Source organism: Chrysemys picta, chromosome 9 (assembly GCF_011386835.1).
Source record: "Chrysemys picta bellii isolate R12L10 chromosome 9, ASM1138683v2, whole genome shotgun sequence".
NCBI classification, from domain to species: Eukaryota; Metazoa; Chordata; order Testudines; family Emydidae; genus Chrysemys; species Chrysemys picta.
This window is the reverse complement of record NC_088799.1, coordinates 39,959,135-39,979,010: the sequence shown is the minus strand read 5'-3', so window position 1 is coordinate 39,979,010 and position 19,876 is coordinate 39,959,135. Positions and strand designations below refer to the sequence as shown.

The window sequence follows — 19,876 nt, the reverse complement described above, 5'->3', positions numbered from 1 at the left end:
CGAAACACAGTATATGATAGTTAGAACATTCCTGGGAAGGTAAATAAGGGTTGCTTTGAGGAACCAGTAGGCAAGCATGTTGCTTTTCTGACCTGTATTTTGCAGGAGGGTAGGGAGAGATTGCTTTAATTAAAGGAATTTTAGAGTTGTTAAGATTGAGAACTAGCTCTCAAAATAGCAGAGCTCTACAAGATAATGGTTAGAGACTGGAGAGAAACAATTACTGTGTTGCAAATTTTGCTTGATACACTGGCCTGAGAGGCAAGGAAGAGACTTAAAGCCTTTGTATCTTGATCAAGCTTCTGTGTCTCCAAAACTTGCATATAAGAAATAACCTCATCTCTCTCTTGCATTCCTGCCAAAATTATACTTGGATTTATTTCAAGGTAGCTGAAACTTCCATTTGTTAAATATTCACTTATCTGTTTCATTCACAGGAAGTGTTCATATATGGAGATAAAACCATGAAGAGAAAGCAGAACGACTAATAATGCTTTTCCGAAATCGTTTTCTGATCTTGCTGGCTTTGGCAGCCTTATTGGCCTTTTTGAGCCTCAGCCTACAATTCTGTAAGTAAAACCTCCTTTTGTTTTGCCTACAATATGCCCATAGTGTAACCAAATGTGTTAGGTTTTTTCCTTTAAAAAAGCCTTTTGTGTCCTTTCTTAAGCGTTTGTGTGTTTTATATAAATGTACATAATTTTTTCTTTTAAATTTCCTTTTAGAAGGTAAAATAATTTAAGAATAAAAACAGTAAAATGGTACTTTGCGCAAGTATAAAATCAGGACAATTTGTCAAAAAGATCATTTATTTTGTGAAAACAATAGTCCTTGCTAAGAATTTGGTTGATAAAATTGAGTCAATGTAGTTATGCAAAGCTGATGTAGGTAAAAACATTGATTTGTTTTATATTGGAGCAAACAAGATGGAATCCAGTGAATTGCTCTGACAGTACTGAGCACTGAGACTTTTCCCTTCTTTGGTCTTATCTGCACAAGGAAATTTAACTGTGTTTTAACAAAACTTTTGACAATCGAGTTAGCTGACACAATGCTGACCACAAGCGACTGGCTAATGTAGAAAAAGGCAAATCATGTTCCACGTTGTGTCAGCCAATCATGGGTAATTCCAGTAGGGTTTACCCAAAACTAGTAGATAAGCATGACTTGTCCTTGTCTCCAGGCAGCACTGTGTCAGCTAACTTAAAAATCAGCTTTATAAATGAAATTTACTAATGAGGGCGAGGCCTATGCACATACCTCATCTTTGTACTGTTACAAACAAAAATAAATAGGTGTTGACTGAAGATAAGGAGAAAAGTATAGACAGAATATAGGAAAATGTCTTCTCCTCCAATGAATATGTGTAGTTTAGTTAGGAAATACTTGAGCTCTTCAGCCCTTGTATTTAATTTTATCAAATTTCATTGTAATAAAATATGCTTTGTTTAGCAGCCAAAATAACAACTGTAAAGGAGAATAGTAGAACCTCAGAGTTATGAACACTTCAGGAATGGAGGTTGTTCATAACTCTGAAATGTTCATAGCGCTGAACAAAACGTTATGGTGGTTCTTTCAAAAGTTTACAACTGAACATTGACTTAATACAGCTTTGAAACTTTACTATGTAGAAGAAAAATGCTGCTTTTAACCATCTTAATTCTTTTTTTTTAAACTTTCTCTTGATTTTTTTAGTGGCTTATGTTTAACACAGTACTGTACAGTATTTGCTTTTTTTGTGTGTCTTTGCTGCTGTCTGATTGTGTACTTCCAGTTCCAAATGAGGTGTGTGTGGTTGACTGGTTAGTTCATAACTCTGAGGCTCTACTGTACCTTGCATTTAAAATTTATCATCCCAAACTATATCGTGAATAATATTTAAATGGTTTTCACATTGCATTTTTGCATTAACTACTCTTCTGCAAAATGTAATCCAGAAACCCATGGCTCAAAAAAAAAAATCCTCTTAGAGAATTTGCCCTTCTTGGGTAGGATGTGAGCCAGGCACGCTGTAGGCTGCTGCATGCCATGTCTTATGGCTATACGTGCCTCTGCCTTAATTTTCTGTGTGGGAAGTGATAGTCCTAGAGAGAGGCCAGTTAAAATGTGAGACAGAAAAATATTACCTCAAATGTAAAAATGAGTGTGATAACAAAAATAGATACCCCATAAAGAAGAATCCTTACTTAGAGAGGATGTGTGTAGGTGAGTGAGAGTCCTGTGAAATAATTTCTTCAAAAAGGCAGGTAAGTATTTTTTCATTTCTTTGAAGAAACCGTTTTTCACACGACGCCTGGAGAGTAAGACGACAGAAGGATGTTTCAAAAGGAAAGTAGGCTGCAGCAATCAAGGCTAGCACTGACAGTGAAATAAAATTGGAGATTTTACCTAAAGAGGACTAAAAGACCATCCAGCAGGTACCAAACAGACTAAAACTCAATCAGATAAGCTGGAAATATTGAAACAATTAACAGCTTCAGTTAGCTGAAAGGTTTAGCCAAAATTAAAATAAAGGACATTTCCAAAACAAACAGGACTTTTTTGGAGATGGGAGAGGTGAGCTCCCTTTATCAAGGAAATATTTTGGAATACAGAGAGGTTGAATCCAAACAAGAATTCTTAGTAAGCTTGTGGAAATGGCAGCCTTGCCTTTGATGGAGGTGGCCTTTTAGTTTCAGGCTAGCCAGATAAGAAGAGGAAATGCAACTGGAAGTCTATTAAAACATGGTCCTATTGGTAACAGCGGTGCCCAAAAAATTGGTGTCAAACAAAAAGTTGGGTGGAGTTCCTAAGATCTTTCGTCTGACCCAGATTCTGTTTCAAGGACCTGTTCACACTGAGTGTGTCAAGAAAGGCCTGGCGCGGATGAGCATGCAGCTTGGAAAAAATGTTGTTCTCCTGAAGGAGCAACTCCAAGAAAAGCTTGGAGAGGAATCTTATATGAGTCTGTAGTACCAACTTATGTTTTTCAAATTTGATATACAGTCAGTCAGGTACTAGAGTCTGAGAGCATGTCTACACTAGAAACTTAAGTTGACCTATGTTAGGTCAACTTACAACTGCAGTGGTTCATGTACACACTGTCCTTCTGTGGGTGGTGCGGTAGAAGCACTAGGAGTGCTTCCACCAACTTAAGAGGGGCAATGTGTAGGGCTGAGAACCTGGGCACCCCCATAGGAGCAGGGCTGCACTCCCCCTGCCCTGGCTCTTGGCTCCCTGCTGCTGAGAGCCTGGCTGTCCCCCCAGGCTCCCAGCAGGGAGTTCTGTGCCCAGAGTCTAGGCGGCTCCCATCAGGGAGCTGGTAACCTCCAGGCAGCAGCCAGGCTCTGGCTAGAGCTCCCCACCCACCCTGCAGTGACAGACTGGCTTTCTTGTCAATTTCACAGCTCCAGAATGGAGCCTTGAAATTGACAAGAATGACAGCCAACAACTCATGTAAATAACCAGTGTCTACACAGACACTGCATTGCCCTAACTAAACCGACATAAGCCCTATGCCTCGTCTGCAGGTGGGATTATGATGTTGGTGTAGTAGGGCACTTACATCGGCAGGAGCAAAGCTGTCGTGTGTACACTGACATAATTAGGTTTAAGTAAGATGACCTTACGTTGACCTAACTTCGTAGTGTAGATGAAGCCTGAGGCCCACTCACTCCGCAAGCAAGTCACTATCACCAGGAAAATGATCTCCCATATAAGAAACTTAAATTTACAGGAATCAAATGTTTTGAAAGGAATGTTTACCATACCCAGTATTCCATGACACACAGTAGAAGACTTTTTAATGGGGCGGAAGGATTCAGAAGTGCCAAGCTCCCATGAGCCATAAATTACCATGGACTAGGTCAGGGGTAGGCAACCTATGGCACGCATGCCGAAGGCGGCACTCACACTGATTTTCAGTGGCACTCACACTGCCCAGGTCCTAGCCACCGGTCCAGGGGGCTCTGCATTTTAATTTAATTTTAAATGAAGCTTCTTAAATATTTTAAAAACCTTATTTACTTTACATACGACAAGAGTTTAGTTATATTATATATAGACTTATAGAAAGAGACCTTCTCAAAACATTAAAATGTATGACTGGCACGCAAAACCTTAAATTAGAGTGAATAAATGAAGACTCGGCACACCACTTCTGAAAGGTTGCTGACCCTTGGACTAGGTAAACCAGTGTATCAGGAAGAGGGATTTTTTTCAGTCACTCTAGTTAGTGTATGTATCCATCTTATCTTTTATTACACACGGAAGTCTCTTTGAAATGTTACTTACATGCTTCATAATAGCCTGACAGAGTTCCTTGCAGTTGTTCACTCTGCAGTCCTGGGATGCTGCTTCATTTTCTTTGGTATTATAGCTTTTCTTAATTATTTTTTTCATTACATCCAAATTATTTCTGTTGTATTCAAATCATATTACTGTGATTATGGCACAAAATGCATAACTTTGTGTCATTCCCCTCTCCCCCGAAGACTTGTGTACATTTGGATGCTTGCTTTTGGTCATTGTCTTGTTGCAATAAATCCTCTTTCAGTCTTCCTCAGTTATCATAATATTACTTCATACAGTACAGTGTCTATTATGATGTCAATGAAACATAGCACACCATCACCTTTAGAAGAGATATGCTCACAGTATGCTTGGTTCCCACTTTTACACAAAGTGGTGATAATGTAATCTCTTTCAGGTTTGATATATTTTATATATAATGCTTTTTCATCTGAGTGTAACATGCTCATTTTCTGTTTTATTAGACCGCGAAACTTAGTTTCCAAACTTTCAGTTTTTCCATGCTGTCTTAAGCAAATTCAATTTCATTGCCTATGTTTCAGTTTCAAATAACGGAGTGATAATTACAGTAGTCTGGGACTTAGTATATTTAGACCTGGAAAATACCCAAACCACGGTAACAGAGTAGCAGCCGTGTTAGTCTGTATCCGCAAAAAGAACAGGAGTACTTGTGGCACCTTAGAGACTAACAAATTTATTAGAGCATAAGCTTTCGTGGACTACAGCCCACTTCTTCGTTATGCATCTGAAGAAGTGGGCTGTAGTCCACGAAAGCTTATGCTCTAATAAATTTGTTAGTCTCTAAGGTGCCACAAGTACTCCTGTTCTTTTTGCAAACCACGGTAAGTTAGGGGAGCCAGAGATGCATTTGAAGCCAGATTATCTCATGAAATATTAGGAGTGGAAATGAATGCTTCATACAAGCTAACAATGTTAGGAACCATTAGGAAAGGGATAGACAATAAGACAGAAAATGTCATATTGCCTCTATGTAAATCCATGGTACGGCCATATCTTGAATACTGTGTGCAGATCTGGTCGCCCCATCTCAAAAAATATATACACCTCTACCTCGATATAACGCGACCCGATATAACATGAATTCTGATATAACGCGGTAAAGCAGCGCTCCAGAGGGGTGGGGCTGTGCATTCCGGTGGATCAAAGCAAGTTCGATACAACGCGGTTTCACCTATAACGCGGTAAGATTTTTTGGCTCTCGAGGATAGCGTTATATCGAGGTAGAGGTGTATTAGAAATGGAAAAGGTACAGAGAAGGGCAACAAAAATGATTAGGGTACGAAACAACTTCTGCATGAGGAGAGATTAAAAAAGACTGGGACTTTCAGCTTGGAAAAGAGAAGGCTAAGAGGTGTTATGAGAGAGGTCTATAAAATCATGACTGATGTGGAGAAAGTGAATAAGGAAATGTTATTTACTCTTTCATATAACACAAGAACCAGGGGTCACCCTATGAAATTAATAGGCAGCAGGTTTAAAACAAACAAAAGAAAGTACTTCTTCACACAATGTACCGTCAGCCTGTGGAATTTGTTTCCAAAGGATATTCTGAAGGCCAAAACTATAATGGGGTTCAAAAAAGAACTAGATAAGTTCAAGGAGGATAAGCCCGTCAATGGTATTAACCAGGATGGTCAGGGATGCAATCCCATACTCTTAAGTGTCCCTTAAGTAGCCTCTATTTGCCAGAAGCTGGGAGTGGACAACAGAGGATGGATCACTTGATGATTGCCTGTTCTGTTCATTCCCTCTGAAGTATCTGTCAGTGGCCACTTTTGGAAGACAGGAACCTGGGCTTGATGGACCATTGGCCTGATCCAGTATGGCCATTATTATATTCACAATAGAGCAGGAGGAGATGGGCTCCTGATGTTTCTGCTTCATGTGGATTTTTAAATTGGGGGCAAAGCTTCAGATTATGCTTTCAATCCCTGCCCCAGCAACTTCAACTAATTTAGTGCTTAGTGTGGACTTCAACTGCTGAAATGCATGATGACTCTGAAATGAATTGCAGCAGGTGGACAGGCCCCCAATTTGTACAACTAGTAAATATCCCAAGTAATGTTTTAAAGTAATGGGCATCTATTTATGTCCATAACTCCTCTTTCCACTTTTTCCCCCTTGATATATGTGGCAGGGGATTTGTTCATGGATAACCTTCTCTTTTATTTACTTTTTCTAGTAAGTGCACAGTGTATTTACAGCATTTTGCTGTAGTATTTTGCTTAAGTATGTAATATTAAACTTTTTAAAAGACTAGTTTCAGAGGGCATTCTGGACATCTTTTAAATAATTTACTTTATTGATTGTGTGGTCTAGTGTTTGAAGCAAAGGACTAGGAACCAGATATGTTCTCAATTTCAGTTTGGCTGATCTACTGACAAACTGTACAACATTAAATTCAAATCAGCTTAGCTATAAAGCAAGGTTTCTTTGAACAGATGGTGCCTCTGAGTTGATGTATGCTTTACATTTTTAAATAGTATAGAAAAGTAAGTGCTGCTTAAAACATTCTAATTGAGCTAATTGTCTCTGACCGCTAGATACCACAGCATATTTTCAACTAGCAGACCTTACAACCCTGAATTATTATGTGGTAGGTTCAGTCTCAAACAGTATGCAGCTGTTGGCAATTGAAGTTTATTGGTAAATGTGAGCTGTTGCCCTGTTGTAAATATATCTGAGTACAGTAATGTTACACATATAAATAGTGATTGTGTATTTATTTCTATATAACATTATGCTTTAACTGCCCATGATATCCTTTTTTCCTCTTCGTATACTGTTTTTGGCAGCCTTATGGCTGCCACAGGCCCCATCAAACTGTGGGGTGCGCCAGGGCATGCCCCCCCAGTTAGAACCTCTGTGCTAAATGGAAGGCAGAAAGCAGAGGGGAGGGGGGCATATGACCCTGTGTGCCCCCCTTCACATGTCGCCTCTGGGGTAATTGGTGGAGAGTGCTCCAGCTATTCCTGCTGGTGGCCGGGAACCACATGCTGAGCCTAAACGCTTTTCTTCTGTAATCAGCAAGCAACTCCCTGCAGGAGCTGCCTTTTCCAGTTGCTGATCTGACCCATCTACCCAGACTGTTTTAGGCATTTTTGCTATCCTTCCTCGCAGGTTCCATGTACTTTTAAAAAAATTGATTTTTGTGAGACCCTTTTGCTTGGGTGTCTTGGCACTCTGGGAAGTGCTTCAGACCTGTTTCACTGTGGGAGGCTTTGGCATCTGCCCCTGCATTTTACTGCTTTGATGCTGTATTGGCAGAGTGCTTGTTTCTTTGTGTTTAACGTGGGCCTTGATTGCCTCACCTAGTTTTTGTGGTGCTTCAGCACCCGCGTTAACAATTGACTATTGGGTTTTTTTTTTTGTTTGTTTTTTGTTACTGCTTGGGAACTTGCATCTGTGCTTCAGTGCCTGTGTGTGTGGCACAATAGTCCTTCTGGTTGTGTTTTGGAGTACCTCCTTTGACTCCACTTTGGTACTTTTGCCTTCCTATATTGCATTTTCTGCTTCTGGTTTACCCATGTGAGGTGGTGCTAAAGAGCCATACAAGATTCTCCTGTAGTGAGGCACTGGACTCTCACATTAATGAGTTTATTGTTCTGCCTGTATTCTTTTCATTCTCACATGGTCCCTCTTCCTCATATGCTCAATGTAGAGACACACTTCACAGATCTATTAAATGAACTAATGCTCTTAAAAGACCACCCAACTTCTGGCTTCATTTAACGTCATTTTGCTCGGCTGTTACCCAAAGGACCATCCCTAAATAGCTTTCTGATTTGTTACTATTACAACTTGGTTGGCCTAATACTAGAAGGCCATGTAAAGGCTTGCTTGATCTGAAGCAACAAGCCTTGCAGTTACGTTTCAGAGAGGCAGAATTTCAGATTGGTAATTTTCTCTATCAACACCATGTAGGTTTATGTAAGAAACTGAAAAGCAATTTTAAGTAACAGTTAACAAATTTTTAGGGACTGTATTATCTAAGTTGTGTCATTGCTTTATTTTGGTTGAGATAACGGACTTCCCTGAAACCCACCACATCCATCCTTCCCAGAGTTGTCTATTTAGTTCTGTTTATAGACTCTTATTTCCAAAGTGAAGTAGTTCGATTTTAAATGCTCTGAAATTATTGGATGCAGAACAACATCCATACAGTAATGGAATAATTTGTTAAATGATAACTAGTTTTATGGTTATCAATTAGAATAAATCTTCAATAATTAAGAGAATTTCTTGCTGCATAATAATAAACATGCAACTCCTTAAATTTACAGTTTCAAGGAAAATTACTTTATGCTTTTAGTGAGAAAGGGAAATCAAGTACAAAAGCACACTTTGACATTCACCAGGTTAACTATATTGAGACTATAGCAACTTAGAGTTTAGATTTACTTTAGAATTATCTTCTGTAGTGCAAATACATTTGTTTTGTTTGTCATGGTTGTCATCTGTATCCAAAGAAAATCAAATTAAAACAAAAACAGAACATCCAGAACTTTGTTTGTTGAATCGAGAGAATGAACAATAGTAATGATTCTTCATGTGTGCTTTATATATTAAAATACCATATGTTTTTAAATCACACCACTTAAAGTTTATGGTACGATATATTATCCATTAAACGGAGGCAGAGGTAGGGGTGTGTGTGTGTGTGTGACAGAATGTCTGTCACATTTTCAAGAAATTATTCTTTGAGAGAAAAAGGCACAATGTATGCATAGGGATGGATGTCTAGGGAAGCTCCTGCTTCCTTCCACAAAGACCACAATTGAATATTTTAGAGGAACCATTTTAAAAACTCTGCTTTCACACGGCTCAGGCTGACTTGGTTTAAACAGGATTTGGTAGGTTAATATGGAAGAGTGTGAAAAAATTATTTTCTAGGCCACAGAACTGTTTATAAACTCAGTTTAATTCTATTTTTTGACCTCATCTGTGATGGTTTGCTGAGCTCTAAACACAATCGTGTGAGTCAAGTTAAAACATGATTAAAGATGAGTGTGTGTGTATATGTATATGTGTGTGTGTGTGTGTATATATATAGAGAGAGAGAGAGCGCGAGCTTAATATTTGGCAAAAACTAATTCTAAATCGATAGCTAGGTTTCTAAAAATCTTAAGACATCTCTCAGACCAAATTATAGCAGGAAGGAAATGAGAATGGAAAATCAAGAATGTTGGTAACAAATAGCCATCTGATACAAGCAGGCTTGAATCTGGTGACTGAACGTGCAAAAAGTGTTACATGTAATTAACAACTATATTTAAGCCTTGTAATTGCAATAGTCATCTTTATTAATATAATTCCTACTTTAAATATTCATCAAAATAAAAAAAGGAATTCCTGTTTCCAAATTAAAAAAGGTGGAACCCAAATAAATGCATCCTAATTCCAGTTTAATTCTTCGTTTGAGTTTTGGATAAATAATAAAAGAAGTTCAAACTACTGTGATTCAACCTGGCAAATGGTCTTGGATAAAACTGGAACCAAACTATATTTGCTAGGAGTTCCCACCTTTATAAGTCTTTCCATGTCCAAATTAATCCTAGGTCCCATTGTATATTTATCCTGGTATCTAATTCTCAGTTTTGTTTCTAATAACTAAGCTATCAAAGTGGAGTTTTGTATAATACCTGCATGGTTGGTTAGTAAATTGTCACTTTGCTTGTGAAGTTGTACCTTGTCAAATCCATTCTTCTTAGACAAGTTTTCTCTCTGAAGTGGAGCTTAAGGTCTGTTTTGCAAAGTTTAAAAGAATATTATTGGACACACTTGCTATTTCTCACAGGTGTCCTGTATATGAGGTCACATTGATTAGATCTTCCTTACTGTGGAGGCCAAGTAACTTTGGTATACATCCCTACAAAAGACTCTGAGTAAAATCCTCTCCCCGTTGAAGTTGAAGGGAGTTTAACTTCAGGGGGGCAGGATTTCTCTCTCTGAAATTAGCTTTTTTCTTTTTTAATGAGCTGTAACTATTAATTTTATATTCTGCATATGTACTTGATTTTAAATTCTGCTCACCTTTAAATGTATTAACTAGATTTCTTCACTTTGAAAATGTTAGTCCTTTCTTTCCTAATATATCCTTACCAACATAGATAATTCAGCAGTTATTCAACCAGCCAGCCACCTACAAAAACTCCTTTCCATTCATTGATTGACTGTTGCTCTGAGTCATGCTGCTTTTCACGTAATTAAAGATGCATTTCTGATTCCAATATCTTTTCATCTTCTATGCTACATGACTCAATATCTTGGGGAAGTTGGTTCCAGAGTTTAATTATGTATTGTGTAAAACATGAGTTTCGCATATCAATATCCATTTTAAATTATCGCCTTTTCATTCCAAAGCCCATCTTGTTTTTGTTTCCTGGAAAGACTAAATAGGCAGGGCTTGATTGGCATCCATTCATTATCATCTATCTGTTTCCAAACTGTGTAGCGCTAGGATTAAATTTAGCTTGCTGCTTTCAGGGAGGTTCAAACTTCACCTACGTGAGCCAGCCGGGCCCTTACGTCCCATGGCAGATATGCCTCTTAGTGCAGCGTTTGCATTGCGATTCTTCCTTGGGATTTCCATGGTAGTGCAGCTGTGGCTGAATCGGAGCCACCACACCTTTGAGGGTTACCCAGAGGGATGTATTTTGGAACGTCCACTCTTTTTGGGTTGTGCTGTCTGCTTGTGGGCCACCCAGTGGTGTGGAGTTTGGGTGCTTTAATTCCACCATCCCCCTCCTGGCAGGCTTTCTGCTGCTGTGGTGGTGCACTGAGACTTGAATCTAGCCCCTAGTAGCTTCCTAGTAGCTTCTTAAATCATTGTCAGATGAAAGTTCTCCTATTGCCCCCGCCCAGACCTCTATTTGTTGCCTTCTTGTAGACTCTTCTTTTTATGATGGATTTTACTGAGATGCTGTGATCAAAACTAAATACCTTTGGCTTTCATAGTGACATTTTTACATCTCTTTTGTACTCTGCCCCCTTTTTAATACAGCCTCTTGTTTTTCAGACTGATGCTTTGTTGGAGCTGGTCAGTCACGCTTGATCATTTTCCTGAGTGCTCACAATTAATTCAGAATGCATTAGTCTAGCCCATTTCATTTTAGTTTCTTCAGAGCTTTCAAAATGAATACCATCTAGTCCCAGTTATTAATTGCAATCTAATTTCTCATAATAGTTCAACGGTCTTCTGCTTGGAACTTTTTGTCTCTGGGTGCGCCTTACTCTTCAATGAAGAATAACTCTGGCATAGGTATCTCTTAATCATTCTCTGTGATGAAGAATGTAAATAGGTTATCCTGTATCCTTCCTGAATTTTTCTTTATTCTTCTCAATTGTCCCCGTGTTACAACCTGGCGCTCTAGTAGATGTACAGGTCATCCTGCAAGCTTTTCTTTCTGATACACTTAAAATTCCTTTTTCTTTGGCTAGCTGTTCAGGTTTCTTCTTAGGCCTCTTAATCTTCATCTTACATTTTACCCATCAGAGTCTGTTCTGTTCCATTATCCTCAGTTATGCTGGTTTCCATTTTTTGAAAAGAGATAATAGTTTATTCAGACCAAAGTATCTTGTCATTTAATAATGCAGGAGTTTTTCCTAATCCTTTCTTGTATTCCAGGGTTTGCACTGCTTCTCTGACTAATGAGGTTTCTTAAGTTGCTTCCATGCTGATTCTGTGGATTTTAATGCTTTCCCTTCAGGCAGGTTTTGATCACTTACTTTTAACGGAATCCCTTCTCCTGAAGTTATTATTTTTTGTAAAGTTCATTCACTGAGAGAAAAGCAGTGATTTACATGTATTAGGTGGCACCGTGGTTCAGGTTGTAATAAAATAGAGTCTAAACCTGAATAATGCATGTTCAAATCCTACAGTAGGACTCACGCTCACACCCATTGCTGATATTGCAGTGAAATGCTAACACAGGTCAAGTGGAAATTAGCTCCCATCACCATTTATGATGAGGGAATTGTAACTGTTTTGGGACAACTGCAACTGTATTCCCCCTCTTTAATCCACCAAGGACACCTACTTTAAAGGCTTCCAGCTCCCAGCCATCACCTCTCTTGGGCAGAGACTCATGTCTCACTCCCTTCTGATTGTTTTTTTCCCCCAGGCTCTACAATTCCCTGCCTACACTGTGATATTCTCAGCAAGCCAGACTGTCTAAACAGGCTAGCTGCTCCGTTTTGCTCTCTCTCCAAAGGCTATGAACAGTGTAATTGTCCACAGATGCAAGTTACCACACAGCTCTTTCTAAGCAAGCAAATACTTTCACCTTAAGAATGAATTACAGAGAAAACATATTAAAAACAATAATAGAACGTACATGCATGCTAAAAATCTTAGCAGAGATCGTACCTACTCCAACTTCAAGCTCTGGTAGGTGTCAGTTCCTCAAAACCCACATGTGGATTTTCCCCATGGCTACAAGTTCATAACTGTTTCAGATTCAGAACCAGAACTCAGGGAGGCTGGGAAGTTCAGTCATTCTGTTCAGTCTTACTGCTCAGATCTGTGATCTCAAGTCTCTGGGAATGGGTAATCAGCAGTCACCTTTCCTCAGGGCATAGCTTCAAAAGGCTGGGATTTTACATAACCTAAGATACTTAAACTTTATTCAATAAAGTCTCCCAAGGATGTGGCAGGACATTGCTACATCTGTGACAGGGATAAAATTAGTGTTTTGAAAACATTCCCATTTTCATTTGGAGGAATTCTGTGTGCCAACAGTTGTTTTGGACACCCAGCATGCACAATGCACAGATGCGCACACCACTGTTTGGAGCAGACAGGCAAGGCTAACCTTTGTCATCTTCCTCTGTGCCAGTCTCTGCTACTTTAGTGCCAGTGGAGGTGCACATATTTGTATAAAAGTCCCAGTGGAGCAAACTCTTCTCCCACAGTGCACTGGTCACTGCGTAGGTGCCTATCTGGTGGAGTTTTTGAGTTCTATTTCTCCAATGTCCAAAAGACACTCACCTGTACACTTAACATTGTGTGCTTCCTCAGCGTAAACTTTGCCATTGTAGTGTTGCTGGACATGTGCTCCTTGCTAGTCTGAGGCAAACATCCATGTCCTGGTGGCCATTATAGCCAACTGTGAGATAGGCACAGCTAAGCTCTGTAATTTCGAATGACCGGTTGTGTGAACACTTTGCCAAGCAGGGCATCACTCAATATGGCTAGCAGTGCAAGGATAAATTAAAAGGGATGCAAGATTAGTTCAGGATAGCAGATGGTCAAGCACAAGAGGGAAAACCTGCCAATTTTATGTAGCAATATATATTTTGGAAGAAAATGTAGGTTTATATCCTTAGCATTTTGTATCTTATAAGAAGGCTTTGGAATTAAAAAATGAAAAGAAAATGTTACCTTTACCACATTCCAAGGATTAACTATCATTAATATGCCTGTGAATCCTCTCATTTCAATGGCCACTGCTGAATTACGAGCATTGAAAAGTAGAAGAACCAGATGTCTGGTATAATTCGCCAATCACTTGACCAATTTGAAGGGAATGAAAAAGAGAAAAATTGTTTCTGGAGATGCAGAGGGAAATGAAAAAGGTTTTGAGTTTTTTGAAAGAAAAAGAACAATTCAGGCACGAGGACAAGGAAATGCTGCACACTTCCAGCTGTGCCACAAATGAAGAAAAAGAAAACTAGAACACAGAGCACCTACATTTCATGTCTCTGTGTTTTTAAAGTCATGCTTCTTTTCCTGTTTTCTTCTTTTATGCTGGATACTTACAGCAATTGGTGTCCATGTTTGTGTGTTTGTTACAGGTAACTTGTACTGGTTTCTTTCGGCAAGAATCTATCAAGCATACTTTGTTTTACCATTAGTACATCATTCAGTCTCTATATCTTTCCTCCTGAGTTTGGTTTGGCAAACTTTAGGGTACTGACTGGGTTCAGTCCTAATTAGCTCACAGCTTGATGTGCTATGACTGCATTCTAGATAAACTGGTAAGAATTATACAATTTACAAGATTATATTGCACTCTACATACCACCTTTCATCCAAGGATTTCAAACAAGCCCCTGTGGGTAGGAAAATAACATGCCCATTTTACTGTATATAAGCAATCATGTGTTCACATCTTGTCACTAGATAACCCGTAGCACAAACAATACATTGATTTTAATAATGCTTTCGAAGGGCAGGATTACATTTGTCTTCTATAGAATTTGAAAATGTTTACAACCAGTATGGTGGTTTTAGTGTTGACAAGTCAGAAATGCTGAAAGTTCTCTAAGCAATGCCACGTATCCTTGCTGTTATGCCAATTTAAAAAAAAAATCTATGATGAAGCCCCTGTTATACAGTTTAACAGGTTTAATTTAACTCCGTCTCAAAACATGACACTGCTATGTCTTCCCTGTTGCACTTTGGTAAAAGTAATGTCATCAGTGTAGAACCTTGCCTATGCATGCTAACCGCACAATAGCCAGCCACATATGATTTTGTTTACTTCATTGACCTATTGCAAAGTTTCCAGATAATGCAACTGGAAATAGTAAAGCAATCCTCAGAAATCTCAATTGGAGATAGTGAGGCTAGTGGGACTGCAGTGCCATCTGCATGCAGGTGACATGCAGTGCTCTATTTCTTTTTTCTTTCATGGGCTATGCAGCATCTATGTCCTCCCCAGTGTCTGACGTAGATAGAGCCATAATGAAAGCAACCTAGCTGTGGCTGCATGCAGAGAAAATGGGTGTTTGGAGCAAATGGAAGGTAAAATGTCTGCCCCACATGATCAAGGGAGTTGGTTTCGTGTATATTTACGAACTTTCAAAGTTGCATTTCACGTACCATAATTCAGTAAAGTTCCGAATTAGAGGCCTCTTCCGCTGAAGTTCTGTACTGATGACCTTGCTTTGATGATGGCAATAATAGTGGCAAGGCAGTATTAAAACCAACATCTAAGTGGAGTTTGAAGTGTCACAGTATTGTTAAAGGTGGGATTGCTTCCATGTGTGCTAATGCTAAACACTAAAGAAAAGCAATAGCACAGGGTAGGGAGTAAACTCCCGACTCCCCCAGCCCACCCCCCCCCTTTTTTTTTTTTGAGGGAAGGGGGGACATGATAGCTTGGGGGGAGTCTTGTTTTTTTAAAACTCATTTGACACTCTAAAGTCTATAAATAGAAACCTGTGCAGCATCTGTTCGACAGTCCCTTCCTTTTGAAAAATTAAATTCCATTCCACTTTGTTAAATAATGCAACTGCATGTTTAATGAATGGGAGAGGCCTCAGAATTTCAGCGGAAATTTCCTCACTGTCTACATGCACCCATATATCTTGTGAATGGGATACTGGGAGCTCATTAGTTTTGTTTAGGGCTGTTGATTAATCGCAGTTAACTCGTGATTAAGTCAAAAAAATTAATCGCAATTAAAAAAATTAATCACAATTATTTGCAGTTTTAATTGCACTGTTAAACAGTAGACTACCAATTGAAATTTATTAAATATGTGTGGATGTTTTTCTACATTTTAAATTATATTGATTTCAGTTACAACACAGGATACAATCTGTACAATGCTCACTTTATATTATTATTTTTGATTACAAATATTTGCACTGTAAAAATGATAAAAAAAATAGTATTTTTCAATTCACCTCATACAAATACTGTAGTGCAATCTCTTTATTGTGAAAGTGCAACTTACAAATGTAGATTTTTTTTTATTTGTTACCTAACTGAACTCAGAAACAAAACAATGTAAAACCTTAGAGCCTACAAGTTCACTCAGTCCTACTTTTTGTTCAGCCACGTTAAAGAAACAAGTTTCTTTACATTTATGGGAGATAATGCTGCCCGCTTCTTATTTACGTCACCAGAAAGTGAGAACAGGCATTTGCATGGTGCTTTTGTAGCCGGCCTATTTATGTGCCAGATATGCTAAACATTCATGCTTCAGCCACCATTCCAGAGGACATGCTGATGATCCTCATTAAAAAAATAATGTATTAATTAAATTTGTGACTGAACTCCTTGGGAGAGAACTGTATGTCTCCTGCTCCGTTTTACCCGCATTTTGCCATATATTTCATGTTATAGCAGTCTCAGATGATGACCCAGCACATGTTGTTCATTTTAAGAACACTTTCACTGCAGATTTGACAAAATGCAAAGAAGGTACCAATGTGAGATTTCTAGAGATAGCTACAGTACTCGACCCAAGGTTTAAGAATCTGAAGTGCCTTCCAATATCTAAAAGGGACAATGTGTGGAGAATGCTATCAGAATAAGTCTTAAAAGAGCAACACTCCAATGCAGAAACTACAGAACCCAAACCACCAAAAAAGAAAATAAACTTCTGCAGGTGCCATCTGACTCAGATGATGAAAATGAACATGTGTCAATCCACACTGCTTTGGATTGTTATCAAGCAGAACCTGTCATTAGCATGGATGCATGTCCTCTGGAATGGTGGCTGAAGTATGAAGGGACATCTGAATCTTTAGCACATCTGGCACGTAAATATCGTGCAACGCCGACTACAACAGTGCCGTGCAAACACCCGTTCTCACTTTCAGGTGACATTGTAAACAAGAAAAGGGCAGCATTATTTCCTGCATATGTAAACAAACTTGTTTGTCTGAGCGATTGGCTGAACAAGAAGTAGGACTGAGTGAATCATAGAATATCAGAGTTGGAAGGGACCTCAAGAGGTCATCTAGTCCAACCCCCTGCTCAAAGCAGGACCAATTCCCAGCTAAATCATCCCAGCCAGGGCTTTGAGTGGACTTGTAGGCTCTAAAGTTTTACATTGCTTTGTTTTTGAATGCAGTTTTTTTTTTTTTTTTTTTTTACATAATTCTATGTTTGTAAGTACTTGTAATGGGAATTGAATTGTATTAGGTGAACTGAAAAATACTATTTATTTTATTTTTTACAGTGCAAATATTTGTAATAAAAAATAAATATCAAGTGAGCACTGTACACTTTGTATTCTGTGTTGTAACTGAGATCAATATATTTGAAAATGTAGAAAACATCGAAAAATATTTAAATAAATGGTATTTTATTATTGTTTAACAATGCAATTAATTGCAATTCATTTTTTTAATCGTGATTAGTTGTGATTAAGTTTTTTAATCGCTTGACAGCCCTAGATTTGTTTAATATAAGCTACTGTGAATGCACAAAATAATGTTTTTTTTAAACCACTGCAACTCTGGCTCTGTCAAATCAAATCTGATTTTTTTCTGACCAGCTCAATAAAGGGGGAATGTCCACAACCTAGTAACCCTGCCAAATTTTCACTTTCCACCAAATGTCCTTGGTGCTCAGGCTGTTTAAGGAAAAAGCGGACTTTATTCCTTTAACAGAAAAACTACATTCTTTTATTCCTGTGCTTAAAAATAGCTCAATCTTTTAAAAATTAGACTTGGGGGAGAGGGTGGTCTTTCTCTTTGGCTTAGAGCAAACCTACCAAATTTTAACCAGAAAATTAAAAATTTGAGAAAATTTAAGAAACCTCAAATGATACTTTATAATAATGGAAACATGTAGGTAAGCTTAATTATAGGCGTGTGTGTGCCACCTGTAGTCGTAATATTCCGGTAAGCACATCTCATCTCTAAGGAACTGGGTAGGCAACATTATCAGGGCTCACAGAATATCAAAGGAAACTTGTCAGATTGGAATAATTAAAAGAGAAAGTATCAACCTGCATTCTTTGTGCCCCCTTTAGAAAAATGGTTAAAACTGATGGAGTGCAACACCAGTAAATTCAAAATATTGTTGGCACCCTCCTATTTTGCACCTCTCTGCTGCAACTGTCCCTTTTGATATCTGACAAAGATAGTTGCCTCTTCTTTGCTTCTGAATGGACTCTCATTATGGCCAGCTGTGGCATGGCTGGGCTGTGTTTATTGTGCCTATTAATTTGACTGCAGGGCCATCTTCAGCTGTTAGTTTCTAAGGCCTGGTATACAGTGGGGGTGGGGGTGGGGAATTGACCTAAGATATGCAATTTCAGCTACGAGAATAACGTAGCTGAAGTCGACATATCTTTAGGTCGACTTACCTCGCGTCCTCACGGCACGGGGTCGACTGCCGCTGCTCCCCCGTCGACTCCGCTTCTGCCTCTCGCCGCAGTGGAGTACAGGAGTCAACGGCAGAATGATCGGGGATCGATTTATCACATCTACACTAGACGTGATAAATTAATCCCTGATAGATCGATCACTACCCACCGATCTGGCAGGTAGTGCACACGTACCCTAAGATGTCACCTTAGCGGCTGTGTTTTAATGTCTGAATTTTAGTAGTTTTTAAATGATGTTGGGCTCCTCACTCACCCACGCTGATGAGTAGGATGATGACCAATCAGCATCCAGAATTTTCACACTCTGTAGGACTCCTTACTCTCCTTCTCCAGTTAGTTGTTTTGTGTCTCAGTGCAGGAAGGTGACTGCTGCCGCCATATCAATCTGCCTTTTGTCTCTTGGTCACAGAAGATTTTAAAAAAAAAAGAGTAGGCAACCCTCAAGTGTGCCTCCTATAGCTGCACTTTCACGTGAGGGACATAAGCGTGTGTTGTTTTGGAAGCTCTGGCAATCGAAATGCTGCTTCTGCACAAGGGGAAAGAAGCCCCTGTGCAGGGCAGACACACTCTTCAAAGCAGCAAAGTCACTGGTTAAGGTTGTCCCTCAGGCTGGAAAAGACAAAATCAAAATCAGCCCACTCACCTCTTCAGACTCCTTGGTCTTTATCCATAGTCTCTCAAGAATATCTTCCCAGTTGCAGGATATTGATCTCTCTTCCCCTTTTTTCAGAACAGCAGAGGCTTTTGTCTGCAAATTGCCCCACACCTGTGGGGTTTGGGGACTGAGTTCTTGGTTCTGGGTGAACAGATTTTTAGCAGGGCAAGTTATACCCAGATTCTCTGGGGACTGGTCCTCATTTGGTCTGTCAATGCAAATGAAGAGGGAAACCACCATCTTCTATCTCAACCAAGGCACAGAAAGCAATTTAACCAGTAAATGGGAATTTAATTTGCCTATTGTCATTTTGAAAAGCAAACTTTCCTATGCTTCCGAGGCTACAAATACAGCAATAAAGAGGCCAAGGGAATTTTAAAAAATGTTTGTAAGTGTCTAATATTATCCAGTCTGATCTTGAAATAGATTCTCCAAAGGTCAGTGAACAAAATGAAAACTCAGTTTGTGGATTTTAATGATTGCTGCTGGGGGGGCCTAATGTGTATATTTAAAAGTTCAGAAAATAATGTTCCCTTTGAAATGCCTCCTGCTATACTGATCGTTGCCATCAGACAGTCATGGATTTATTTCTCTTTGGTAGGAAAGGAGGTTTGCACTCGATAGCATTAAGAGAACTACTCAAGTAGGCTTTTGATGATGTTTTTGTTCTCTTGTCAAAATACATTTGTGCTGAAGGTTTGCTGCAGAAATCTATGGTTAAGGTGAACTGCAGTATAAAGTGCTGCCGCAGCAAGTATTTGTTCAGTTCTGTTGAAAAGCATTGGCCTGACAAGAATGCTTATTCAATGATATCTACTCCTTGGTCACTGTGCTTTTA

The 19,876-nt window shown here is 39.0% G+C and overlaps 1 protein-coding gene across 2 annotated transcripts in view; it reads left to right on the top strand.

The window, feature by feature from the left end:
• PXYLP1 (2-phosphoxylose phosphatase 1) overlaps positions 1-19,876 on the top strand; it is a 94,442-nt gene that overhangs the window by 23,375 nt on the left and 51,191 nt on the right. For both annotated transcript variants that reach the window (XM_065558049.1, XM_065558050.1), the window contains exon 2: positions 438-569. In XM_065558049.1, coding sequence (XP_065414121.1) covers positions 491-569 — 79 coding nt within the window. In that variant the 5' untranslated portion in view covers positions 438-490. The remainder of the gene's footprint in view (positions 1-437; positions 570-19,876) is intronic.